This window comes from Hoplias malabaricus, chromosome 15, assembly GCF_029633855.1.
Source record: "Hoplias malabaricus isolate fHopMal1 chromosome 15, fHopMal1.hap1, whole genome shotgun sequence".
In the NCBI taxonomy this organism is placed as follows: Eukaryota; Metazoa; Chordata; class Actinopteri; order Characiformes; family Erythrinidae; genus Hoplias; species Hoplias malabaricus.
Window position 1 is genome coordinate 4279817 of NC_089814.1, and position 23979 is coordinate 4303795.

The 23979-nt window shown below is 49.5% G+C and overlaps 1 protein-coding gene across 2 annotated transcripts in view; it reads left to right on the forward strand.

Moving 5' to 3' along the window:
* The window catches only part of LOC136667951 (WD repeat-containing protein 7), a 222170-nt gene that overhangs the window by 119991 nt on the left and 78200 nt on the right, over positions 1-23979 (forward strand). For both annotated transcript variants that reach the window (XM_066645141.1, XM_066645142.1), the window contains one exon: positions 5363-5476. In XM_066645141.1, the coding sequence (XP_066501238.1) occupies positions 5363-5476 (114 nt within the window). The remainder of the gene's footprint in view (positions 1-5362; positions 5477-23979) is intronic.

Below are 23979 nucleotides of genomic sequence, written 5' to 3' on the forward strand. Positions count from 1 at the left end.
TGTGTGTGTGTGTGAGAGTGACTGGGTGAGTGTGAGAGTGACTGGGTGAGTGTGTGAAACTGTCCACAGGTGTGAGTGACTGGGTGAGTGTGTGAATCTGTCCACAGGTGTGAGTGTGTGAGTGATTGGGTGAGTGTGTGAGTGATTGGGTGAGTGTGTGAAACTGTCCACAGGTGTGTGTGTGAGAGTGACTGGGTGAGTGTGTGAAACTGTCCGCAGGTGTGAGTGATTGGGTGAGTGTGCGTGATTTGGTGTGTGTGTGTGAGTGATTGGGTGAGTGTGTGAAACTGTCCGCAGGTGTGTGTGTGTGTGAGAGTGATTGGGTGAGTGGGTGAGTGACTGGGTGAGTGTGTGAAACTGTCCGCAGGTTTGTGTGTGAGTGACTGGGTGAGTGTGTGAAACTGTCCGCAGGTGTGAGTGTGTGAGTGATTGGGTGAGTGACTGGGTGAGTGTGTGAAACTGTCCACATGTGTGTGTGTGAGAGAGTGACTGGGTGAGTGTGTGAGTGACTGGGTGAGTGTGTGAAACTGTCCACAGGTGTGTGTGAGAGAGTGACTGGGTGAGTGTGTGAAACTGTTCACAGGTGTGACTGGGTGAGTGTGTGAGTGACTGTGTGATTGTGTGAAACTGTCCACAGGTGAGTGTGTGTGAGAGTGACTGGGTGAGTGTGTGAAACTGTCCGCAGGTGGGTGAGTGTGTGAGTGACTGGGTGAGTGAGTGAAACTGTCCACAGGTGTGTGTGTGAGAGTGACTGGGTGAGTGTGTGAAACTGTCCACAGGTGAGTGTGTGAGTGACTGTGTGTGTGTGTGAGTGACTGGGTGAGGGTGTGAAACTGTCCACAGGTGTGTGTGTGTGAGAGTGACTGGGTGAGTGTGTGAGTGATTGGGTGAGTGTGTGAAACTGTCCGCAGGTGTGTGTGTGTGAGAGAATGACTGGGTGAGTGTGTGAAACTGTCCGCAGGTGTGTGTGTGTGTGTGTGTGTGTGTGTGTGTGTGTGAGTGATTGGGTGAGTGTGTGAAACTGTCCACAGGTGTGAGTGACTGGATGAGTGTGTGAGTGACTGGGTGAGTGTGTGAAACTGTCCACAGGTGTGAGTGACTGGATGAGTGTGTGAGTGACTGGGTGAGTGTGTGAAACTGTCCACAGGTGTGTGTGTGTGTGTGTGAGTGACTGGGTGAGTGTGTGAAACTGTTCACAGGTGAGTGTGAGAGTGACTGGGTGAGTGTGTGAAACTGTCCGCAGGTGTGTGTGTGAGTGATTGGGTGAGAGGGTGAGTGTGTGAAACTGTCCACAGGTGTGAGTGTGTGAGTTACTGGGTGAGTGTGTGAAACTGTCCACAGGTGAGTGTGTGAGTGACTGGATGAGTGTGTGAGTGACTGGGTGAGTGTGTGAAACTGTCCACAGGTGTGAGTGACTGGATGAGTGTGTGAGTGACTGGGTGAGTGTGTGAAACTGTCCACAGGTGAGTGTGTGAGTGACTGGATGAGTGTGTGAGTGACTGGGTGAGTGTGTGAAACTGTCCGCAGGTGTGAGTGATTGAGTGTGTGTGTGAAACTGTCCGCAGGTGTGTGTGTGTGAAACTGTCCACAGGTGTGAGTGTGTGAGTGAGTGAAACTGTCCACAGGTGTGAGTTTGAGTGACTGAGTGAGTGTGTGAGTGATTCAGTGAATGTGTGAAACTGTCCACAGGTTTGTGAGTGACTGGGTGAGTGTGTGCAGCTCTGTCCACAGGTGAGTGTGTGTGTTTGTGAGAGAGAGAGACTGGGTGAGTGTGTGTTGCTCTGTCCACAGGTGAGTGTTTGTGTGAGAGAGAGACTGGGTGTGTAGTGTGGAGTGTGTAGAGCTCTGTCCTCAGGTGAGTGTGTGTGTGAAACTGGGTGACATTGTGTTAGTAACCGTTTGTAAAAAGTGGTGGTTGGCCTTATGTTGATCTAATTTAAAACATTTTTTCCATTGTTTTTTTCTACTTCTTAGTATTTCTTTTTATTTTGTATTTCTTTTTTCACTTTCTTATTTAGGTCCTTTATGTCCATTCTCTTTCTCTCCTCCGTTCTCTGCCCTCCTCCACCTGACTGTGACACCTGCACAAGGGATTCTGTTGGAGTTGTCACTGTTCTCCACCGGTCCCTGGGGCCCCCATCGTAGACGAGGGAGGAAGGGAGGGATGGATAGATGGATGGATGTTGGGACAGCCAGGTGATTAAAAGGGGCCTGGGGCAATTCTCCTGTGAGAGTATAGCAGCCTCTGCGGGTGTGTTCCCTCAATATCTCTCTCTCAACCTGCCCCCCTTACTCCCCAAAACGCACCCCCCAGGGGCAGCAGATTGACAGAGGGCCCCAAGACTGCTTTTACCTCCACACACACACACAGAGAGGAGCGCTCTGAACGCTCCTGGTAAACACTCAGATGCTGTTCTTTCAGGTTATTGCTCACCTGACTGAAACTGACTGAGACACCTACAGAGAATACACAGAATAAACAGTGCACTCTGAGTGTAACGGGGGTCCGGGGGTCTTCACAACCTCTTTCACTGTTCTCCCTTTTTAAACTTCTTTAAAACGGACACATCATGAACTATTACATCATCACATTTCCAGAGCATGTTCACATTAATGTGTGAGTCTGGAGCCCACCAACCCACACACTGTGAAACAAGACCCCAGTCAGTTTTCTGTGGGCTGTGAGCGGGCCGGTGAGCGCGGTAGTGGGCCGGGTGAGTGCGGGAGCAGTTCTTAAACATGACTGAGTGAGTGTGTGAATGAGTTAAAAGCCAGTTCAATGAGTTGTCACCTCATAAAAAAGGCTTTGGTGTGGCTCCTCTATTACAGTTATTATGGAAAGTGTGTGTGTGTGTGTGTGTGTGTGTGTGTGTGTGTGTGAGGGTGTGTTATTGCCGGTTCTGATGCTCTAACCCCCAGGACGACTGGTTCTTGTTGTTGTTGATATTTCTCAGTGATATATATCTCTCTGAGAGGAAACCCACCAGTGTGGGAAGTAATTATGGGATGCTTTTAAAGCAGGACCCCTGCAGTGGGCCCAGGAGCTGCCGTGTGTGGAGGTGCGTTTCTTGTCTGTTATGTGACTGCATTCTTCTCCCTGGTGGATAGAGGGATGAGAGGGAACGAGAGAGGATGAGAGAGGGGGAGGGCCGGGGTTAACAAGGCCGCTTGCAGGCAGTGTGTCATGGTTGACACGGACGTTTGACCTTGCTTCTGGCTCGGTTTTATTCTCTGAATTAGCGCTCTCTCTCTCTCTCTCTCTTTTATCTCTCTATCTCTCTCTCTCTCGCTTTCTCTGTCTCTCTCCCTCTCCCCCCCTCTCTCCCTCCCTCCATATGTACATGAGTAAGGCGTGTTAATCTTTGACCTGGGAATAAATGCGTTTGACCTCAGTTCCTCACAGAATTTAATACATTTATTAGAAAATTTAGACCAAAATTTGAATTAAATTTTACACTGAAAACCATAATGATTTACACTTTAATACAACGTCTGACAAAACTGTGTCATTAAAATGCTGCGTTTATCATTTCTTTTTGAAATCGATGCTCATTTGTTCAGCAGTAATGCTAATATTCAGTAATGTTTCTAATGACTGAGTGTGTTTAATTACATCTGAGAACAGTGGGTGGTAATTGGTTGAAATGAAATAAGGCCCTGTAGCTTTTATATTCCTCTCAGCAGAGGACCCTGGTGAAGTCTAAACACAGCCTTGTAGACACACCTTCATCCACCCATCCATCCAGTGACATCAACTTTTCATTTCATTTTAGTAATATTTATTATCGGTTTTAAAAGTACGAGTGAAGGCGGACACAGAGTAAACACACAGCTCTGTTCAGCACTAACCACAGATAGAGAGAGGTGGGGTAGAGAGAGAGAGAGAGAGAGGTGGGGTAGAGAGAGAGAGAGCGAGAGGTGGGGTAGAGAGAGAGAGAGCGAGAGGTGGGGTAGAGAGAGAGAGAGCGAGAGGTGGGGTAGAGAGAGAGAGAGCGAGAGGTGGGGTAGAGAGAGAGAGAGCGAGAGGTGGGGTAGAGAGAGAGAGAGCGAGAGGTGGGGTAGAGAGAGAGAGCGAGAGGTGGGGTAGAGAGAGAGAGAGCGAGAGGTGGGGTAGAGAGAGAGAGAGCGAGAGGTGGGGTAGAGAGAGAGAGAGAGCTAGAGGTGGGGTAGAGAGAGAGAGCGCGAGAGGTGGGGTAAAGAGAGAGAGAGAGAGCGAGAGGTGGGGTAGAGAGAGCGCGAGAGGTGGGGTAGAGAGAGGGAGACATAGGTGGGGTAGAGAGAGAGAGAGAATGTGGGCCTGACCTGGTCTCTGTGGGGAGGGGTGGAGATTGCCTTTAAATATGTCAGTGGTCAATAGAGGGGTTAATTGAAACGTAAAGGAGCTTGTTCACAGGGACAGGAGGATACATCAATACACACACACACACACACACACACACACACACGTATCATCAGCAGTTGTAATTGGAGGGATGTTGTCAATATTTCTGCAGAAAACCCCACAAACTGGAGGAGACAGGATTTAGGAAACTTTTAATCAGAAACCTGTGTGTGTGTGTGTGTGTGTGTGTGTGTGTGTGAATGAGTGAGAGATAATTGTTGGATTTGTTGTGTGAGTGTGAGGGTATTTCTTGCTGTGTGTGTGTGGCGTTGTTGTAGAAGGTGTGTAAGGACCTCTAAAGCAAAGGTGGTGAGTGTCTCTTTCTTTAAAACCTTTGGAGATTTGGACGCCGCTGTGTGTTGTATTTATCCGACTCAACAACAACACGGTAATACACCATGAGTAAACACCGCTTAACGCCACCGCCGCCGTTGTCGTGGTTTCCAAAGACCTCTGTTCCTGAGACCAGGGACCAAACAAAGAGTAGAGTCTGTACCACGCAGTGGAAAAGCACCATCATTGTCTCTTGCCAATCAAGTAAATCTTCTAGAGCTTATAGAGTGTCTCTCTCTCTCTCTCTCTCTCTCTGAGTGGGTGAAAGAGGGGGTCTTCATTAATTAGCAGTGATCCTAGATTAGCTGCTCCTCACCTTTAAGCAGCATTGATTAATTCACCGGCCCCTAATGAAAAGCTTATTTTAATTGGTAATTTCGGGATAAGGGCTAAACGAGGCAGCGGAGTAAAAATGAGTGTAATGGTGAGGGGTTACAGGCTAATAAAACGTCCCATAATGCAAAGCGCCAATAAGGGCTGATGAGCTGCCTAACGAGGCGTCGGGAACACGAGGAGGAATTAGTGACATTAGGAACAGAGGGAGAGGAATGTTTGTCCTTTCCGACACGGACACTGAGACTGGATTTGATGAGTATAGAGAAAAAGCAATGTCTTATTAACCCTGCTCTGTGTGTGTGTGTGTTGCAGCGGGAACAGCTCCAGAAACCACCCAGCTGGCCCCGCCGCCCCCTGAAGCTCCACCCACAGAGCCCAAGGCCCCAGAGGAGGAGATGGATGTCACCGATGACGATATCACAGCAGGTAAGAGCTCACCTGTGTCATTTGACCCTCTGAGATCTGCCTGTGATTGACACTTCACCTGAATGCCTTTGTACTCTCAGCTGCTAAATTACACAGGTCTCACGTGATGTGTTTGTCCTCGTTATTAACAGATTTGTAATTTCTAAAGTTTTGCACGTTTTTTGTGCTGAAGCTGAAACTGAAGCGTGAATCTGGAGTGGAATCCTTTCGTTTGCTCTTTGTTTGTGTCTGAGGTACCACATGCTGAAGGGAGGGGGTACATTTGTGGACTATAGGACACACACACACACACTCTAACATACTGAGAGAGACAGTGTGTGCTTTTAATAGGGCTGTTCCGAATACCATTTTTAAGGGCTTTGGAGCTTCTATTGAATACTTCGGCAAATATTTGGTGTGTCTGTGTGTGGAGGGGAAACTCTGCGTCTCACGCCTGTTTTAAAATCCAGAGTCTGTGCTGCAGCTCTCCCTGACCTTTTCCGTAACCTTTTTCCTGACTCGTTCCCTGACCTTTTTCCTGACTCGCTCCCTGACTCGTTCCCTGACCTTTTTCCTGACTCGCTCCCTGACTCGTTCCCTGACCTTTTTCCTGACTCGCTCCCTGACTCGTTCCCTGACCTTTTTCCTGACTCGCTCCCTGACCTTTTTCCTGACTCGCTCCCTGACTCGTTCCCTGACCTTTTTCCTGACTCGCTCCCTGACTCGCTCCCTGACTCGTTCCCTGACCTTTTTCCTGACTCGCTCCCTGACTCGCTCCCTGACCTTTTTCCTCCTCATTCCCTGACCCGCTCCCTGCCTCGTTCCCTGACTCGTTCCCTAACCTGTTTCCTGACTCGCTCCCTGACTTGTTCCCTGACCTTTTTCTTCCCTTGTTCCCTGACCCGCTCCCTGCCTCGTTCCTGGACTCGTTCCCTAACCTGTTTCCTGACTCGATCCCTGACTCATTCCCTAACCTGTTCCCTGACTTGCTCCCTGACCCGCTCCCTGACTCGTTCCCTAACCTGTTTCCTGACCCGCTCCCTGCCTCGTTCCCTGACTCGTTCCCTAACCTGTTTCCTGACTCGATCCCTGACTCGTTCCCTAACCTGTTCCCTGACTTGCTCCCTGACCCGCTCCCTGACTCGTTCCCTAACCTGTTTCCTGACTCGCTCCCTGACTCATTCCCTGGTCTGGTCTAATTCGAGGTGTAAAGCTGACATTATGAACTGTAGCCTAGCCACTCTTTGTTGTGAGTAGATTGTTGTAGGGTGTTGGGCTCTTTTAGGGCTTCATTCAGGGGGTTTATGTTGATGAGGCAGAGTGGAGCGTTACCTTTATCAGTAGCTACATTTGTCCAAAAAACATGAATACTCGAATCTCAAAATTAAAACCAGAATACCTACACGATGAACAAATATCTGAACACCGACTCTTCAGGGCCAGCCCTAGCTAGAAATCATTCTTATCAATGAAACATTACGTTAATAAGCCACAGCTTTTTTCTGATCAGCAACACTTTCTCTCACAGAAAATGGACACCGTCCCGATCCTGTGTCAAAGTGGTGTGACACCGAAGTAACAGGAGGTGTGTGTGTGTGTGAGAGAAAGAGAGAGAGACTGATATAACGATGGCCGTGTTGGTATCATGGGAGGTCATTAGGCTCCTCCTCCCATCCCCCAATCCTTCCCTTTTCTCCCAGAATCCCTCCATCTTTCTCTCGTTTTCCCTGAACACTGTGCACCCCCCTGACCTTCCGCCCACGGCCCGCGAGCTCCTTAACCCCCTCAGCCTGAAGACACGAGAAAGGGAACACTACGCCACCATCCGAGAACATTCACACACTTTACCACCAGAGGGAGGGAGAGAAGGAGCACATCAGAGAGGGGATGAGAAAAAGGGTGAGACAGAAGGAGAAACATTTAGAGAGGAGACAAGTAGAGAAAGGTAGAGGGAGGGATGAAGGGAGGAGCATACAGAGTGGGGGGGAAAAAGCAATCTTGGAAGCTTGGTTACTGGAGTATGCATGATTATAGACTGTGTGTGTGTGTGTCCTCTCGCTGTGCTCTGTTAGTGTCTCACTGTTGGCAGAATAAACTGTTATTATTGTGAAAATAATGACGCCTCCCTCCCCCTCGTGCTGCTCTGATCGCCTGTGGTTCTGCTCCCTGTCACCATCACTCATTAGTGTGTGTGTGTGTGTGCGCGCGTTTGTAGTGGTGTTAAAGTGTGTTAGACCCTCGCTGGTGCAGCTTTGTCATGCTGTGTGTCACCTTCAGCTATGATTGATACCAAATCTACCGTGCAGTGTGTGTGTGTGTGTGTGTGTGTGTGTGTGTGTGTGCGCGCGCGCACCTGTGAGTTAGAGAAAGAGATTGAGTATATGTACATCATCTCACACAGCCGTCGCTGCATCCTGAACACACACACACACACAAACAATCATTGTCCAATATTGTGACTCAGTTCAGATATTGTCTCTCTCACACACACACACACACACAAAACTTTGTGGTCACCTGCTCATTTATTTCTGAGAGGAAGGAGAGTGTGTTCCAGCTCCTGCTCTTTTCCGTGAAGACTTTACACTAGACTCGAAAACATTGCTGTGAATGCTTAATGGCATTCAGCCACATAAACATTAGTGAGATCAGTGCAGAACCATAGGAACTGGAAGATGCTCCATCACTCCACAGAACACTGGCCTTAATCACTTCTTTTCATTTATACACATTTCTTACAGCAGAACGTACACCTACTGTTCACTCCCAGAAACAAAGACACTGTACAGGAACATTACTGTCACTAAAGCTACAATCAGTGTAGTGCATCTTTAAAGGTACAGCAGTGGTGTTAGAGTCCAGTTGTGTTCCCTAAAGGTTCATTACATTCTCTTCTCCAGAAGGAGAGGGGGGTCTCTGTAATCTTTCATTACACAACTGTGGAGAATAAACTGAAAAAGCAGTTATTAATGAGACAAGCTAAATAACTGGTGGAAGGCACCCTCCAACATCAGAGCTGTAAAGAGGAACGCAAACACATCGACACCAGACCTTACACATCCACTTACTCGCTCCTTTCAGTTACTTCCTCCGGGTCGTCGCTATGAAGTTCCATTTACAAAACAAACCTTTTTAAAAGGCCCTTCGTTCCAGTGGCTATTAATGTTCTTAACCAGTAAATAAAGCACGGTTGTGTTTGTTTTTATTTTTGAGCTATCGGAGAATACAGTGATCCCTCGTTTTTGGCGGGGGATGCGTTCCAAGACCAAGAGAAAAACGAACTTCCACGAAGTAGAGGACAGATATTTTTAAGTATTTAACGAGTATTTTAAACCCCTCCCTGTTACTGTTCACAACCACCCTGTGCATTAAACAGCCGTTCTCTAATGATTTATAGCTGGAACTACATGTGATATCCTCCCAGTTTCTTTAACAGAGTCATTCCTCAGCTGCACAGGGTCTACTCCATTATTCAGATTAGTAACATGTAGAATAATAAATGAACTAAAAAGAAGAGGAATGGGTTTGAAAATGAAATCATAAAGATTGGTGCACTCTTCTCTACTGACAGTGGGCTAATGACTGAAGAATATATAGAAGAATTAATGAAATTTTAATGGATTTAATAAAATATTTTGGCTGTTCATCTTTCACTGTTTTCCGATTGTCCCTCAGTGTCCGCGACATAGCAGCCATAAGCCCCCCGTGAAAAACCCCGCGAAGTAGCGAGGGATTACTGTGCTACATTTGTTAGTTTATTGTTGTATGACTGAGGGCTACGAGTCTGTGTTGTGCAGCGTGTCCAAGACAGAGTTCTATCATGTTATGATCTGGAAATGAATCTGGATCCTAATGGTAGTAATGGTATTAGTAGATTAGCTCTAGCCATCCTCACAACGTCCAGCACCCGTACACCCAATTCACCGCTCCCCTGGTCCAATCTCTCTCTCACACACACACACACACACAAAGCATGGACGGAGGAGACGGGGCCCCTCCAATATTTAGCAATTTGTTGAATCTTCCCACCAGTGATTTGATCCCCTCATAAACCCAGAGGTGCAGAAAGGGTTAAATCACGTTCTCTACTCGAGTCCTTTCTCCCCGTTACACACGTCCAGTGTGATTGGCTGTGCCTTTCCCTGCTGTCACCTGAGACTGTAGTTTGGTTGTGAGCAGCGCCACTAAAACAGACTTACTGAGACCCAGGTGCATTGTGGGCAGCAAAAAAGAAGGACATATGGAGCTGTCATAATAACGTTAATGGCAATGCTAGGCTTTGGCACACAGCGTACAGCAGGCTACAGTCGTCAGTAGCTATGAATAACTTGGTTTGGAAACTGCCAACTGTCAGTTCTCAGTCTCAGAGGAGCAACTTCCGTTGAAAAAAAATTAAAAACAAGCAAAAATTCATAGGTCCCCACCCAGGTCAAGAGCAAATCTACACCCATGCTCCACAGACGAGGCAGTCGGCCAATCGGAGCTGTCTGTGTTGTTGTCACTGTTAGAGACAGGTCTGCGTCCACAGCAGCTGTGTTTGTGTAAGTCGAGTCAGGACTGTGTGGTGATTGCATTTAACCGCCACAACAAAGGGTGACAATTCAGCTCAGGTGTGTTACGGCATGGTACTGGGCTCTGGGCAGTGGACACAGGACAAAATGTGCCATGGATTAGAAACTGTTATTGGAAAAATAACCATTTGACACAGTTTAAAGCCCCTCTTGTGTTTTCAGACTCAGCGAAGTACATCGTTTTATTCCATTACTCCACCGGTTTGAGGCCACACCCCTCTTTGGTCAGCAGTATCCTCTCCAAAACCCGATCTATTGTAGTCCTTCTTGAAGCGTCCTGGAAGCACCGTGCCGTTTTACGGGGATGTAATATGACACACTTCATTTTGAGAGGAACGTAATCTCCCAGTCGCCCAGACGTGATCCAGCATTGTCCAGCGCTGTCCCGGACGAGCTGAGCTCAGCTGATTTGCGTCCTTGTCCCTTCTGCGCCCCGCTGGCGTTTAGCCGGATGAGTTTTCGGTGTCTCGCGTCGTCTCGGACCCCTCAGAACCCCTCAGTCGATGCCTTTCCTGCATCCCTTCGGGTTTTAATCCTGTTAGCGGCTCCGTAACCGTGAGCTGATGGGCCTCTGGCAGTGAGGGGAAAGCTGCTGCCTGGGCATTTCTGTTCCAGTCCGGTAATGGTAGTAATGGTATTAGTAGATTAGCTCTAGCCATCCTCACAACGTCCAGCACCCGTACACCCAATTCACCGCTCCCCTGGTCCAATCTCTCTCTCACACACACACACACACACACACACAGCCTGTATAAGCTTCATAAAAAAGCACTGAGCAGTAGAACGGGCCCCTGTACATGAGTCTAATCTCATGATGCCCAGTGTCATGTGTGGGCTAGAGAGGTTTAATCATGTAGTGTCTGATTAGAGCTTCCGTGTTTCCGTTCACAATCAAAAGAACGGCCGTTTGAATCACAGAGGTTCTTTTTTTTTCTCTCGTACGTCACAGAAACCCTCGCTGTTGTGGACTGTGTATGTTTGTATGCGTTTGTGCTACATGCAAACGGCCGGCTCTGCGTCCGTGTCCCAGCCATCTGGACCCAGCAGCGTTAAGGCCATGAGAATTAATGGAGAAACACGTCAATAGGTGAAAAATGAGAAGCGAGAAATGATAAATTGTCAAGCACGTCTGTGCTATTGACTGGCTGCAGCAAACCAACAAGGGTCTGGCTGCAGAGAGAGAGAGGGAGGGAGGGAGAGAGAGACAGAACATATTTTTGTTTTCAGTGACAGGAGTGATTGCTTACTACACTGGGCTTCGTTCCATTTATGCAGCATTGACTTAGCTGAAAAAGTGTGTGTGTGTGTGTGTGTGTGTGAGAGAGATAGAATGCCTGCATTTGTGTTCTTGAAACATATCAGCACCCACTGGAAGTGTGAGGGGGCCTTAAATCTCTTCCTGGGCAGAAGAGAGGACCTTTATTAGCTGCTGGAAAACAGTTTTCTCACATTCACACTTAGACATTACACTCTAGCTGACCAAATAATGCAGCAAATGACCCTGTGTACCCTACGACCCGGTGTACCCTACGGATACTGTGCCCTATGACCCCGTGTACCCTATGGATACTATGCCCTATGACCCCGTGTACCCTATGGATACTATGCCCTATGACCCCGTGTACCCTATGGATACTATGCCCTATGACCCCGTGTACCCTATGGATACTATGCCCTATGACCCCGTGTACCCTACGGATACTGTGCCCTATGACCCCGTGTACCCTACGGATACTGTGCCCTATGACCCCGTGTACCCTATGGATACTGTACCCTATGACCCCGTGTACCCTATGGATACTATGCCCTATGACCCCGTGTACCCTATGGATACTATGCCCTATGACCCCGTGTACCCTACGGATACTGTGCCCTATGACCCCGTGTACCCTATGGATACTGTGCCCTATGACCCCGTGTACCCTATGGATACTGTACCCTATGACCCCGTGTACCCTATGACCCCGTGTACCCTATGGATACTGTACCCTATGGATACTATGCCCTATGACCCCGTGTACCCTACGGATACTGTACCCTCTGACCCCGTGTACCCTACGGATACTGTACCCTACGACCCCGTGTACCCTACGGATACTGTGCCCTATGACCCCGTGTACCCTATGGATACTGTACCCTATGACCCCGTGTACCCTATGGATACTATGCCCTATGACCCCGTGTACCCTACGGATACTGTGCCCTATGACCCCGTGTACCCTATGGATACTGTGCCCTATGACCCCGTGTACCCTATGGATACTGTACCCTATGACCCCGTGTACCCTATGGATACTATGCCCTATGACCCCGTGTACCCTACGGATACTGTACCCTCTGACCCCGTGTACCCTACGGATACTGTACCCTATGACCCCGTGTACCCTACGGATACTGTGCCCTATGACCCCGTGTACCCTATAGATACTGTACCCTATGACCCCGTGTACCCTATGGATACTGTACCCTATGGATACTGTACCCTATGACCCCGTGTACCCTACGGATACTGTACCCTCTGACCCCGTGTACCCTACGGATACTGTGCCCTATGACCCCGTGTACCCTATAGATACTGTACCCTATGACCCCGTGTACCCTATGGATACTGTACCCTATGACCCCGTGTACCCTACGGATACTGTACCCTCTGACCCCGTGTACCCTACGGATACTGTACCCTATGACCCCGTGTACCCTACGGATACTGTACCCTATGACCCCGTGTACCCTACGGATACTGTACCCTACGACCCCGTGTACCCTACGGATACTGTGCCCTATGACCCCGTGTACCCTATGGATACTATGCCCTATGACCCCGTGTACCCTATGGATACTGTACCCTCTGACCCCGTGTACCCTACGGATACTGTACCCTCTGACCCCGTGTACCCTATGGATACTGTACCCTATGACCTTGTGTACCCTACGGATACTGTGCCCTATGACCCCGTGTAGCCTATGGATACTGTACCCTATGACCTTGTGTACTCTACAGATACTGTGCCCTATGACACTGTCATAGAGAGAGAGAGAGAATAGTCTGTCGGAAGAGACATGTATTGACTGTCTTTTTTCCTCTCTCTATAAATAGGACTCTTTATATTTCACCTCAACCCATTGGGCTGGTCAAAGCAAACAGGTTTTAACCTCTCTCTCTCTCTCTGTGTGTGTGTGTGTTTTCTTGCTAGTGTGTCAGGGTGTGAGAGATGCACTAGCAAGTTAGTGTTTTCTCTGTGTGTTTTATGACCTGACAGGTAAAGTGGTTTTGGCATGACTCCTATACAGAGAAAGTGTGCGTGTGTGTGTGTGTGTGAGAGAGAGAGTTATGAGCTGGCAGGTGAAGTGCCCTATGCATTGCTGTGGACTGATTGAGTGAAGACGAGAGGGGTCACCTCTCTTCTCTCCTCCCTCCATCAGGAGAGGCTTTGGTCTCTTTATTCTCCACTGTTCAGCTCTCAGTGCTGCAGTGAAGCTGTAGAAATGTAATACACACTCACTTCATTACACACTCCCACCTTGTATGCCCCCACGCTGGCCAGTTTAATGGAAACACCCACTTAAGGCCGCATTCACACATTCCCATTCAGGATGGAGCATGGAGGGATGGTCCCTTTAGAATGAGCTGGAGTGGTGTGTGTGATCAACTACAGGACTTTTCCAACTTCCTTTCCTTAAGATAAACATAAACTTAACATACCTTACACCAACAGATGCACTGTACACAGGCAGGGGTGGGGTTTCTGATAATGTGGCCAGGGAGAGTATCTCTCTCTCTCTCTCTCTCTCTCTCTCACTCACACACATACGTGTACGCAGGTGCATACACAGATTACATCCCCCTATAAGTTAGATTGTATCTGACAGAATTAGATAGACCTTATTGTGTATTATGACAGATTTCCAATGCATGAGGATGAAGCTGAGGCTCAGGTTGCTGCACACTCTTGCTCCATCAACATTGATTTGATATGTGGATCTTCTCTGGTTTCTCCCATTGATCCTCTATCAAAACTCCCGTCTCTCCAGGTCTCTGCTCTCTTTAAAGAGGATATAATGTAAGACTCCGCAGGTGTGTATTCACATTAATGTGTGAATCTGGAGCCCACCAACCAACACACTGTGAAACAAGACCTCAGTCACTTTTCTGTGCGCTGCCTGAGTCAGAAAACGAGTCGTTCTGATTCTGCTCCGCTTCCGACTCTGCTTCAAGTGCAGAGACTTTAGAATGGCCCCGCCCCCTCGTCTGACTCTGTCCAATCACAGCGCTGGACCCGTGTTTATGTGAGAGCGCAAAGACGAGGTTAAACTCAGTAAAACAGACACAACGAGCGCGGAGAAATAAGAGCACTGAGTAAAAACGGAGAAGAAAGAGAACATAGCCCCTGCGACAGTTTTTTAAACTGGTTTTGACTGTTTAGTCAAATGTAGTTCTTCTTGTATCATTTATATTCAGCTTTATTTGTATTTTATAATATTTAGTTTTTAACGGGCCTATTAAATTAATGATTATTTTTGTCCAGGAGCCTGTAACATCGGAGTAGGACGCAGAAACGTCTGTGTCTTGGTTTACAATACATTTGAACACCTGAGTTTTCGATGCTCATGTTTGGAAGACCCGTTTAGAGACAGTTGAAGTGGTCTAATGATGAGTTTCCACTGCATGGTACCGACTCTACACTCTGTTGGTCCCTGGTTGGTTTTCCACTCCCACAGCTCCCCCCTGAAATGTATCTGGTGTCGTCTCTAACCCCGTCTCTAAGGGGAACAGCGGGCTTTGTAAACCACAACAACGGCGGAGGTAACGTTAAGCGGTGTTTACTCATGGTGTATCGGCGTGTTGTTGTTGTTTGGGACTGAACACAGCTCCGTCATCAGTTCAGACAGATCAGTAGAGTTTGTTCCTTCCTTGTTGCAGCGTCCAGCTCTCGCTGGATTCTTTCGTCGGCCACCGATCCAAGGAGCGTTTGAACCTCTTCAAAAGACCACGGCGTCATTTTACGAGCTGCCGTCGTGAGTCGGATAAAAACAAACGTGATCTCTGCTGCAGCTGGAGATTTTACAGATGGAGAGTTGGTGCTGGTCGTCTGCGTTGCGTGGCGTAGAGTGACGACTCTCTCTGGACGATCAGCGCTCTGCAAGGTTTACACGCCACGGTTTAGTCCCTACTCGACTCGCTCTGAACCACGAGAGAACAGCCACTAAACAAGAACCCGCTTCCAGAACCAGGACCTGATTCACCTGGTGGAGCAGGAGGAAATCAGAGTAGATTTGAGGCCAGTCGAGTGGGGACCATGCAGCAGGAAAGGTTTTGTTAGAGGAGTGTGAAGCAGCTGGTGGGAGGAAGGTGGTATTGTAGCGTCAGTGTGTAGATACACTCTCTGATACCCCCTGCCTGTTTTCCTCCGTATCTAATGCCTCCCTCCTCTTCTACCCCTCTCTCCTTCCACTCATCCTTTCTTTTGAGGCGTTTCTTATTCTCCATCTACCCCCCCCCCCCCCCAACTCTCCCCTCCCTCCACCACATGCTCCTGGTTACAATAGGCACTATTGATTGGTTTGGTTGTGCAGCTGTAGTGAAGCTGACCCACAGCGCTTGCTCTCTCTCTATCTCTCTCTCTCCCTCTCCCTCTGTAGTAATCTGTGGTGTAACCAAGCTTTCATGTCTCCTCCATAGCAATCAATTCTCCTCCTGCTCTCTGCAGCCCTTCTTTAATGCTGTGATTACAGTACGGAGGGATGGCTGGAGAGAGAGAGGGAGACACATAGAGAGAGGGAGACAGACAGAGAGAGAGAAAGACAGTGGGGTGGTGTTATTTTGGAGGTAGGAATGAGATGCTGCTGGTGTTTAGCAGACAAAGTGCAGCAGTTTTTCTGATGGGTTTTGGTCTCTGTGGTTACGGAGAGATAGAGAGAGAGAGAGAGAGGCTCAGGACTAAAGACTCTTAGGACAGGGTCAGGACTAGACCCTCAGGACAGGGTCAAGACTAAAGACCCTCAGGACAGGGTCAAGACTAAAGACCCTCGGGACAGGGTCAGGACTAAAGACTCATAGGACAGGGTCAGGACTAGACCCTCGGGACAGGGTCAGGACTATAGACCCACGGGACAGGGTCAGGACTAAAGACTCACGGGACAGGACTATAGACACACGGGACAGGGTCAGGACTAAAAACTCACGGGACAGGACTATAGACACACGGGACAGGGACAGGACTAAAAACTCACGGGACAGGACTATAGACACACGGGACAGGGACAGGACAAACCACTCACGGGACAGGGTCAGGACTAAAAACTCACGGGACAGGACTATAGACCCACGGGACAGGGTCAGGACTAAAGACTCACGGGACAGGACTATAGACACACGGGACAGGGTCAGGACTAAAAACTCACGGGACAGGACTATAGACACACGGGACAGGGTCAGGACTAAAAACTCACGGGACAGGACTATAGACACACGGGACAGGGACAGGACAAACCACTCACGGGACAGGGTCAGGACTAAAAACTCACGGGACAGGGTCAGGACTAAAAACTCACGGGACAGGACAAACGACTCACGGGACAGGACTATAGACCCACGGGACAGGGACATGACTAAAGACTCACTGGACAGGGTCAGGACTAAAGACTCATGGGACAGGACTATAGACCCTCGGGACAGTGACAGGACTAAAATCTCATGGGACAGGGTCAGGACTAATGACTCACGGGACAGGACTATAAACACACGGGACAGGGACAGGACAAACGACTCACGGGACAGGACTATAGACCTACGGGACAGGGACATGACTAAAGACTCATGGGACAGGGTCAAGACTAAAGACCCTCGGGACAGGGTCAGGACTATAGACCCACGGGACAGGGACATGACTAAAGACTCACGGGACAGGGACAGGACTAAAATCTCATGGGACAGGGTCAGGACTAAAGACTCATGGGACAGGACTGTAGACCCTCGGGACAGGGACAGGACTAAAATCTCATGGGACAGGGTCAGGACTTAAGACCCATGGGACAGGGTCAGGACTAATGACTCACGGGTCAAAACTATAGACCCTCGGGACAGGGTCAGGACTATAGACCCACGGGACAGTGTCAGGACTAAAGACTCATGAAACAGGACTATAGACCCACGGGACAGGGACATAACTAAAGACTCATGGGACAGGGACAGGAGTAAAATCTCATGGGACAGGGTCAAGACTAAAGACTCATGGGACAGGACTATAGACCCTCGGGACAGGGATAGGACTAAAATCTCATGGGACAGGGTCAGAACTAATGACTCACGGGACAGGACTATAGACACACGGGACAGAGTCAGGACAAACGACCCACGGGACAGGGTCAGGACTAAAGACCCACGGGACAGGGTCAGGACTAAAGACCCACGGGACAGGGTCAGGACTAAAGACCCTCGGGACAGGGTCAGGACTAAAGACCCTCAGGACAGGGTCAGGACTAATGACTCACGGGACAGGACTATAGACACATGGGACAGGGACAGGACTAACGACTCATGGGACAGGACTATAGACACATGGGACAGGGATAGGACTAACGACTCATGGGACAGGACTAACGACTCACGGGACAGGACTATAGACACATGGGACAGGGACAGGACTAACGACTCATGGGACAGGACTATAGACACATGGGACAGGGACAGGACTAACGACTCATGGGACAGGACTAACGACTCACGGGACAGGACTAAAGACTCACGAGACAGGACTATAGACACGGGACAGGACTAACAACTCACAGGACAGGACTATAGACACATGGGACAGGGACAGGACTAACGACTCATGGGACAGGACTAACGACTCATGGGACAGGACTAAAGACTCACGGGACAGGACTAAAGACTCACGAGACAGGACTATAGACACATGGGACAGGACTAACAACTCACAGGACAGGACTATGGACACACGGGAGAGGGACAGGACTAACGACTCACGGGACAGGACTATAGACCCACGGGACAGGGTCAGGATTGAAGAGTATCGGGACAGGATCAGGACTAAAGTCTCTCAGGAGAGGGAGTGTCCCACTTTTAAAAATAAAGGTCCATAGAGAACCATTTTTGCTGATACCTTTTGAAGAACCTTAAAAACCTTTAAAACGTTCTTCAGACTTCCACGTCTTTTAAACAAACATGGTTCTTTATGGAACCTCTCTCTCTCTCTCTCTCTCTGAATGGCTGTTGTCTCCGCTATAATCTGACATTTTGGAAATACACCAGAGAGAGAACAAGAGGAGAGAAGTAAAGACAGAGGACGAGAGAGAGAGAGAGAGAGAGAGAGAGAGAGAGATGATCTTATAGGGAGAGAGAGAGGTAAAGAAAGACTGGGGCTGAGAAGGGCAGCAGTGAAAGTGGTGGAAACATGCTGTAAAGAGAGGGAGAGAGAGATGGAGGGATTATAGCTGCTGTTTTTCTCACTGAGCCTCTGTTGTGAAAGGTTAGTGTGTGTCTCTGTGAGACGGTGGGCCGCCCTGGACCCCCTGAAGCTCCCCCCTTCACTCTTCTCCTCCACTTTCATCCCTTAATCCACAAAGCCCCCTGCTTTTCTTTATTTATTTACCACCCATTCCCACAGTCCACCAGCCTTCACTCACCCTCCGACTCTCCATCCTCCATCACTCACCCTCCATCTCTCCATCTCTCTCTCTATCCTCCATCTCTGTCTCCCTCCGTCTCTCCATCCTCCATCTCTCTCTCTCCATCACTCACTCTCCATCTCTCCATCTCTCTCTCTATCCTCCATCTCTCTCTCCATCACTCACCCTCCATCCTCCATCTCTCTCTCTATTCTCCATCTCTGTCTCCCTCCGTCTCTCCATCCTCCATCTCTCTCTCTCCATCACTCACTCTCCATCTCTCCATCTCTCTCTCTATCCTCCATCTCTCTCTCCATCACTCACCCTCCATCCTCCATCTCTCTCTCTATCCTCCATCTCTCTCTCCATCACTCACCCTCCATCCTCATCTGTCTCTCCATCCTCCATCTCTCTCTCCATCACTCACTCTCCATCTCTCCATCTCTCTCTCTATCCTCCATCTCTCTCTCCATCACTCACCCTCCATCCTCCATCTCTCTCTCCATCACTCACCCTCCATCCTCCATCTCTCCATCTCTCTCTCTATCCTCCATCTCTCTCTCCATCACTCACTCTGTCTCTCCATCACTCACTCTCCATCTCTCCATCTCTCTCTCTATCCTCCATCTCTCCCTCCATCACTCACCCTCCATCCTCCATCTCTCTCTCCATCACTCACCCTCCATCCTCCATCCCTGTCTCTCCATCACTCACCCTCCATCCTCCATCCTCCATCTCTCTCTCCATCACTCACTCTCTGTCTCTCCATCACTCACTCTCCATCTCTCCATCTCTCTCTCTATCCTCCATCTCTCTCTCCATCACTCACCCTCCATCCTCCATCTCTCTCTCCATCACTCACCCTCCATCCTCCATCTCTCTCTCCATCACTCACCCTCCATCCTCCATCTCTGTCTCTCCATCACTCACCCTCCATCTCTCCATCTCTCACCCTCCATCTCTCTCTCCATCCTCCATCTGTCTCTCCATCACTCACTCTCCATCTCTCCATCTCTCTCTCTATCCTCCATCTCTCTCTCCATCACTCATCCTCCATCCTCCATCTGTCTCTCCATCACTCTCTCCATCCTCCATCTCTCTCTCTATCCTCCATCTCTCTCTCCATCACTCACCCTCCATCTCTCCATCTCTCTCTCCATCCTCCATCTCTGTCTCTCCATCACTCACTCTCCATTCTCCATCTCTGTCTCTCCATCACTCACCCTCCATCCTCCATCTCTCTCTCCATCACTCATCCTCCATCTGTCTCTCTCCATCTCTCTCTCCATCACTCACCCTCCATCTCTCTTTCCATCACTCACCCTCCATCTCCCCATCTGTCTCTCCATCCTCCATCTCTGTCTCCCTCCATCTCTGTCTCTCCATCACTCACCCTCCATCTCTCCATCTCTGTCTCTCCATCACTCACCCTCCATCCTCCATCTCTCTCTCCATCACTCACCCTCCATCTCTCCATCTCTGTCTCCATCCTCCATCTTTGTCTCTCCATCACTCACCCTCCATCTCTCCATCTCTGTCTCCATCCTCCATCTTTGTCTCTCCATCACTCACCCTCCATCTCTGTCTCCATCATCCATCTCTGTTTCTCCATCCTCCATCTCTCTCTCCATCCTCAATCTGTCTCCCCATCTCTGTCTCTCTATCCTCCATCTGTCTCTCCATCACTCACCCTCCATCTCTGTCTCTCCATCCTCCATCTCTCTCTCCATCACTCACCCTCCATCTGTCTCTCCATCCTCCATCTCTGTCTCTCCATCACCCATCCTCCATCTCTGTCTCTCCATCACTCACCCTTCATCTGTCTCTCCATCCTCCATCTCTCTCTCTCCATCACTCACCCTCCATCTCTGTCTCTCCATCCTCCATCTCTCTCTCCATCACTCACCCTCCATCTCTCCATCTCTGTCTCCATCCTCCATCTTTGTCTCTCCATCACTCACCCTCCATCTCTCCATCTCTGTCTCCATCCTCCATCTCTCTCTCCATCACTCACCCTCCATCCTCCATCTCTGTCTCTCCATCACTCACCCTCCATCTCTCCATCTCTGTCTCCATCCTCCATCTTTGTCTCTCCATCACTCACCCTTCATCTCTCCATCTCTGTCTCTCCATCACTCACCCTCCATCTCTCCAATCTCTCTCTCCATCACTCACCCTCCATCTCTCCATCTCTCTCTCCATCACTCACCCTCCATCTCTCCATCTCTGTCTCCATCCTCCATCTTTGTCTCTCCATCACTCACCCTTCATCTCTCCATCTCTGTCTCTCCATCACTCACCCTCCATCTCTCCAATCTCTCTCTCCATCCTCCATCTGTCTCTCCATCACTCACCCTCCATCTCTCTCTCTGTCTCTCCATCCTCCATCTCTCTCTCTCCATCACTCACTCTCCATCTCTCCATCTCTCTCTCTATCCTCCATCTCTCTCTCCATCACTCACCCTCCATCCTCCATCTCTCTCTCTATTCTCCATCTCTGTCTCCCTCCGTCTCTCCATCCTCCATCTCTCTCTCTCCATCACTCACTCTCCATCTCTCCATCTCTCTCTCTATCCTCCATCTCTCTCTCCATCACTCACCCTCCATCCTCCATCTCTCTCTCTATCCTCCATCTCTCTCTCCATCACTCACCCTCCATCCTCATCTGTCTCTCCATCCTCCATCTCTCTCTCCATCACTCACTCTCCATCTCTCCATCTCTCTCTCCATCACTCACCCTCCATCCTCCATCTCTCCATCTCTCTCTCTATCCTCCATCTCTCTCTCCATCACTCACTCTGTCTCTCCATCACTCACTCTCCATCTCTCCATCTCTCTCTCTATCCTCCATCTCTCCCTCCATCACTCACCCTCCATCCTCCATCTCTCTCTCCATCACTCACCCTCCATCCTCCATCCCTGTCTCTCCATCACTCACCCTCCATCCTCCATCCTCCATCTCTCTCTCCATCACTCACTCTCTGTCTCTCCATCACTCACTCTCCATCTCTCCATCTCTCTCTCTATCCTCCATCTCTCTCTCCATCACTCACCCTCCATCCTCCATCTCTCTCTCCATCACTCACCCTCCATCCTCCATCTCTCTCTCCATCACTCACCCTCCATCCTCCATCTCTCCATCTCTCACCCTCCATCTCTCCATCTCTCACCCTCCATCTCTCTCTCCATCCTCCATCTGTCTCTCCATCACTCACTCTCCATCTCTCCATCTCTCTCTCTATCCTCCATCTCTCTCTCCATCACTCATCCTCCATCCTCCATCTGTCTCTCCATCACTCTCTCCATCCTCCATCTCTCTCTCTATCCTCCATCTCTCTCTCCATCACTCACCCTCCATCTCTCCATCTCTCTCTCCATCCTCCATCTCTGTCTCTCCATCACTCACTCTCCATTCTCCATCTCTGTCTCTCCATCACTCACCCTCCATCCTCCATCTCTCTCTCCATCACTCATCCTCCATCTGTCTCTCTCCATCTCTCTCTCCATCACTCACCCTCCATCTCTCTTTCCATCACTCACCCTCCATCTCCCCATCTGTCTCTCCATCCTCCATCTCTGTCTCCCTCCATCTCTGTCTCTCCATCACTCACCCTCCATCTCTCCATCTCTGTCTCTCCATCACTCACCCTCCATCCTCCATCTCTCTCTCCATCACTCACCCTCCATCTCTCCATCTCTGTCTCCATCCTCCATCTTTGTCTCTCCATCACTCACCCTCCATCTCTCCATCTCTGTCTCCATCCTCCATCTTTGTCTCTCCATCACTCACCCTCCATCTCTGTCTCCATCATCCATCTCTGTTTCTCCATCCTCCATCTCTCTCTCCATCCTCAATCTGTCTCCCCATCTCTGTCTCTCTATCCTCCATCTGTCTCTCCATCACTCAGCCTCCATCTCTGTCTCTCCATCCTCCATCTCTCTCTCCATCACTCACCCTCCATCTGTCTCTCCATCCTCCATCTCTGTCTCTCCATCACCCATCCTCCATCTCTGTCTCTCCATCACTCACCCTTCATCTGTCTCTCCATCCTCCATCTCTCTCTCTCCATCACTCACCCTCCATCTCTGTCTCTCCATCCTCCATCTCTCTCTCCATCACTCACCCTCCATCTCTCCATCTCTGTCTCCATCCTCCATCTTTGTCTCTCCATCACTCACCCTCCATCTCTCCATCTCTGTCTCCATCCTCCATCTCTCTCTCCATCACTCACCCTCCATCTCTCCATCTCTGTCTCCATCCTCCATCTCTGTCTCTCCATCACTCACCCTCCATCTCTCCATCTCTGTCTCCATCCTCCATCTTTGTCTCTCCATCACTCACCCTTCATCTCTCCATCTCTGTCTCTCCATCACTCACCCTCCATCTCTCCAATCTCTCTCTCCATCCTCCATCTCTCTCTCCATCACTCACCCTCCATCTCTCCATCTCTCTCTCCATCACTCACCCTCCATCTCTCCATCTCTGTCTCCATCCTCCATCTTTGTCTCTCCATCACTCACCCTTCATCTCTCCATCTCTGTCTCTCCATCACTCACCCTCCATCTCTCCAATCTCTCTCTCCATCCTCCATCTGTCTCTCCATCACTCACCCTCCATCTCTCTCTCTGTCTCTCCATCCTCCATCTGTCTCTCCATCACTCACCCTCCATCTCTGTCTCTCCATCCTCCATCTCTCTCTCCATCACTCACCCTCCATCTCTGTCTCTCCATCACCCATCCTCCATCTCTGTCTCTCCATCACTCACCCTTCATCTGTCTCTCCATCCTCCATCTCTGTCTCTCCATCACTCACCCTCCATCTCTCTCTCCATCACTCACCCTCCATCTCTCCATCTCTGTCTCCATCCTCCATCTTTGTCTCTCCATCACTCACCCTTCATCTCTCCATCTCTGTCTCTCCATCACTCACCCTCCATCTCTCCATCTCTCTCTCCATCCTCCATCTGTCTCTCCATCACTCACCCTCCATCTCTCTCTCTGTCTCTCCATCCTCCATCTGTCTCTCCATCACTCACCCTCCATCTCTGTCTCTCCATCCTCCATCTCTCTCTCCATCACTCACCCTCCATCTCTGTCTCTCCGTCCTCCATCTCTGTCTCTCCATCACCCATCCTCCATCTCTGTCTCTCCATCACTCACCCTCCATCTCTGTCTCTCCATCCTCCATCTCTGTCTCTCCATCACTCACCCTTCATCTGTCTCTCCATCCTCCATCTCTGTCTCTCCATCACTCACCCTCCATCTCTGTCTCTCCATCCTCCATCTCTCTCTCCATCACTCACCCTCCATCTCTCCATCTCTGT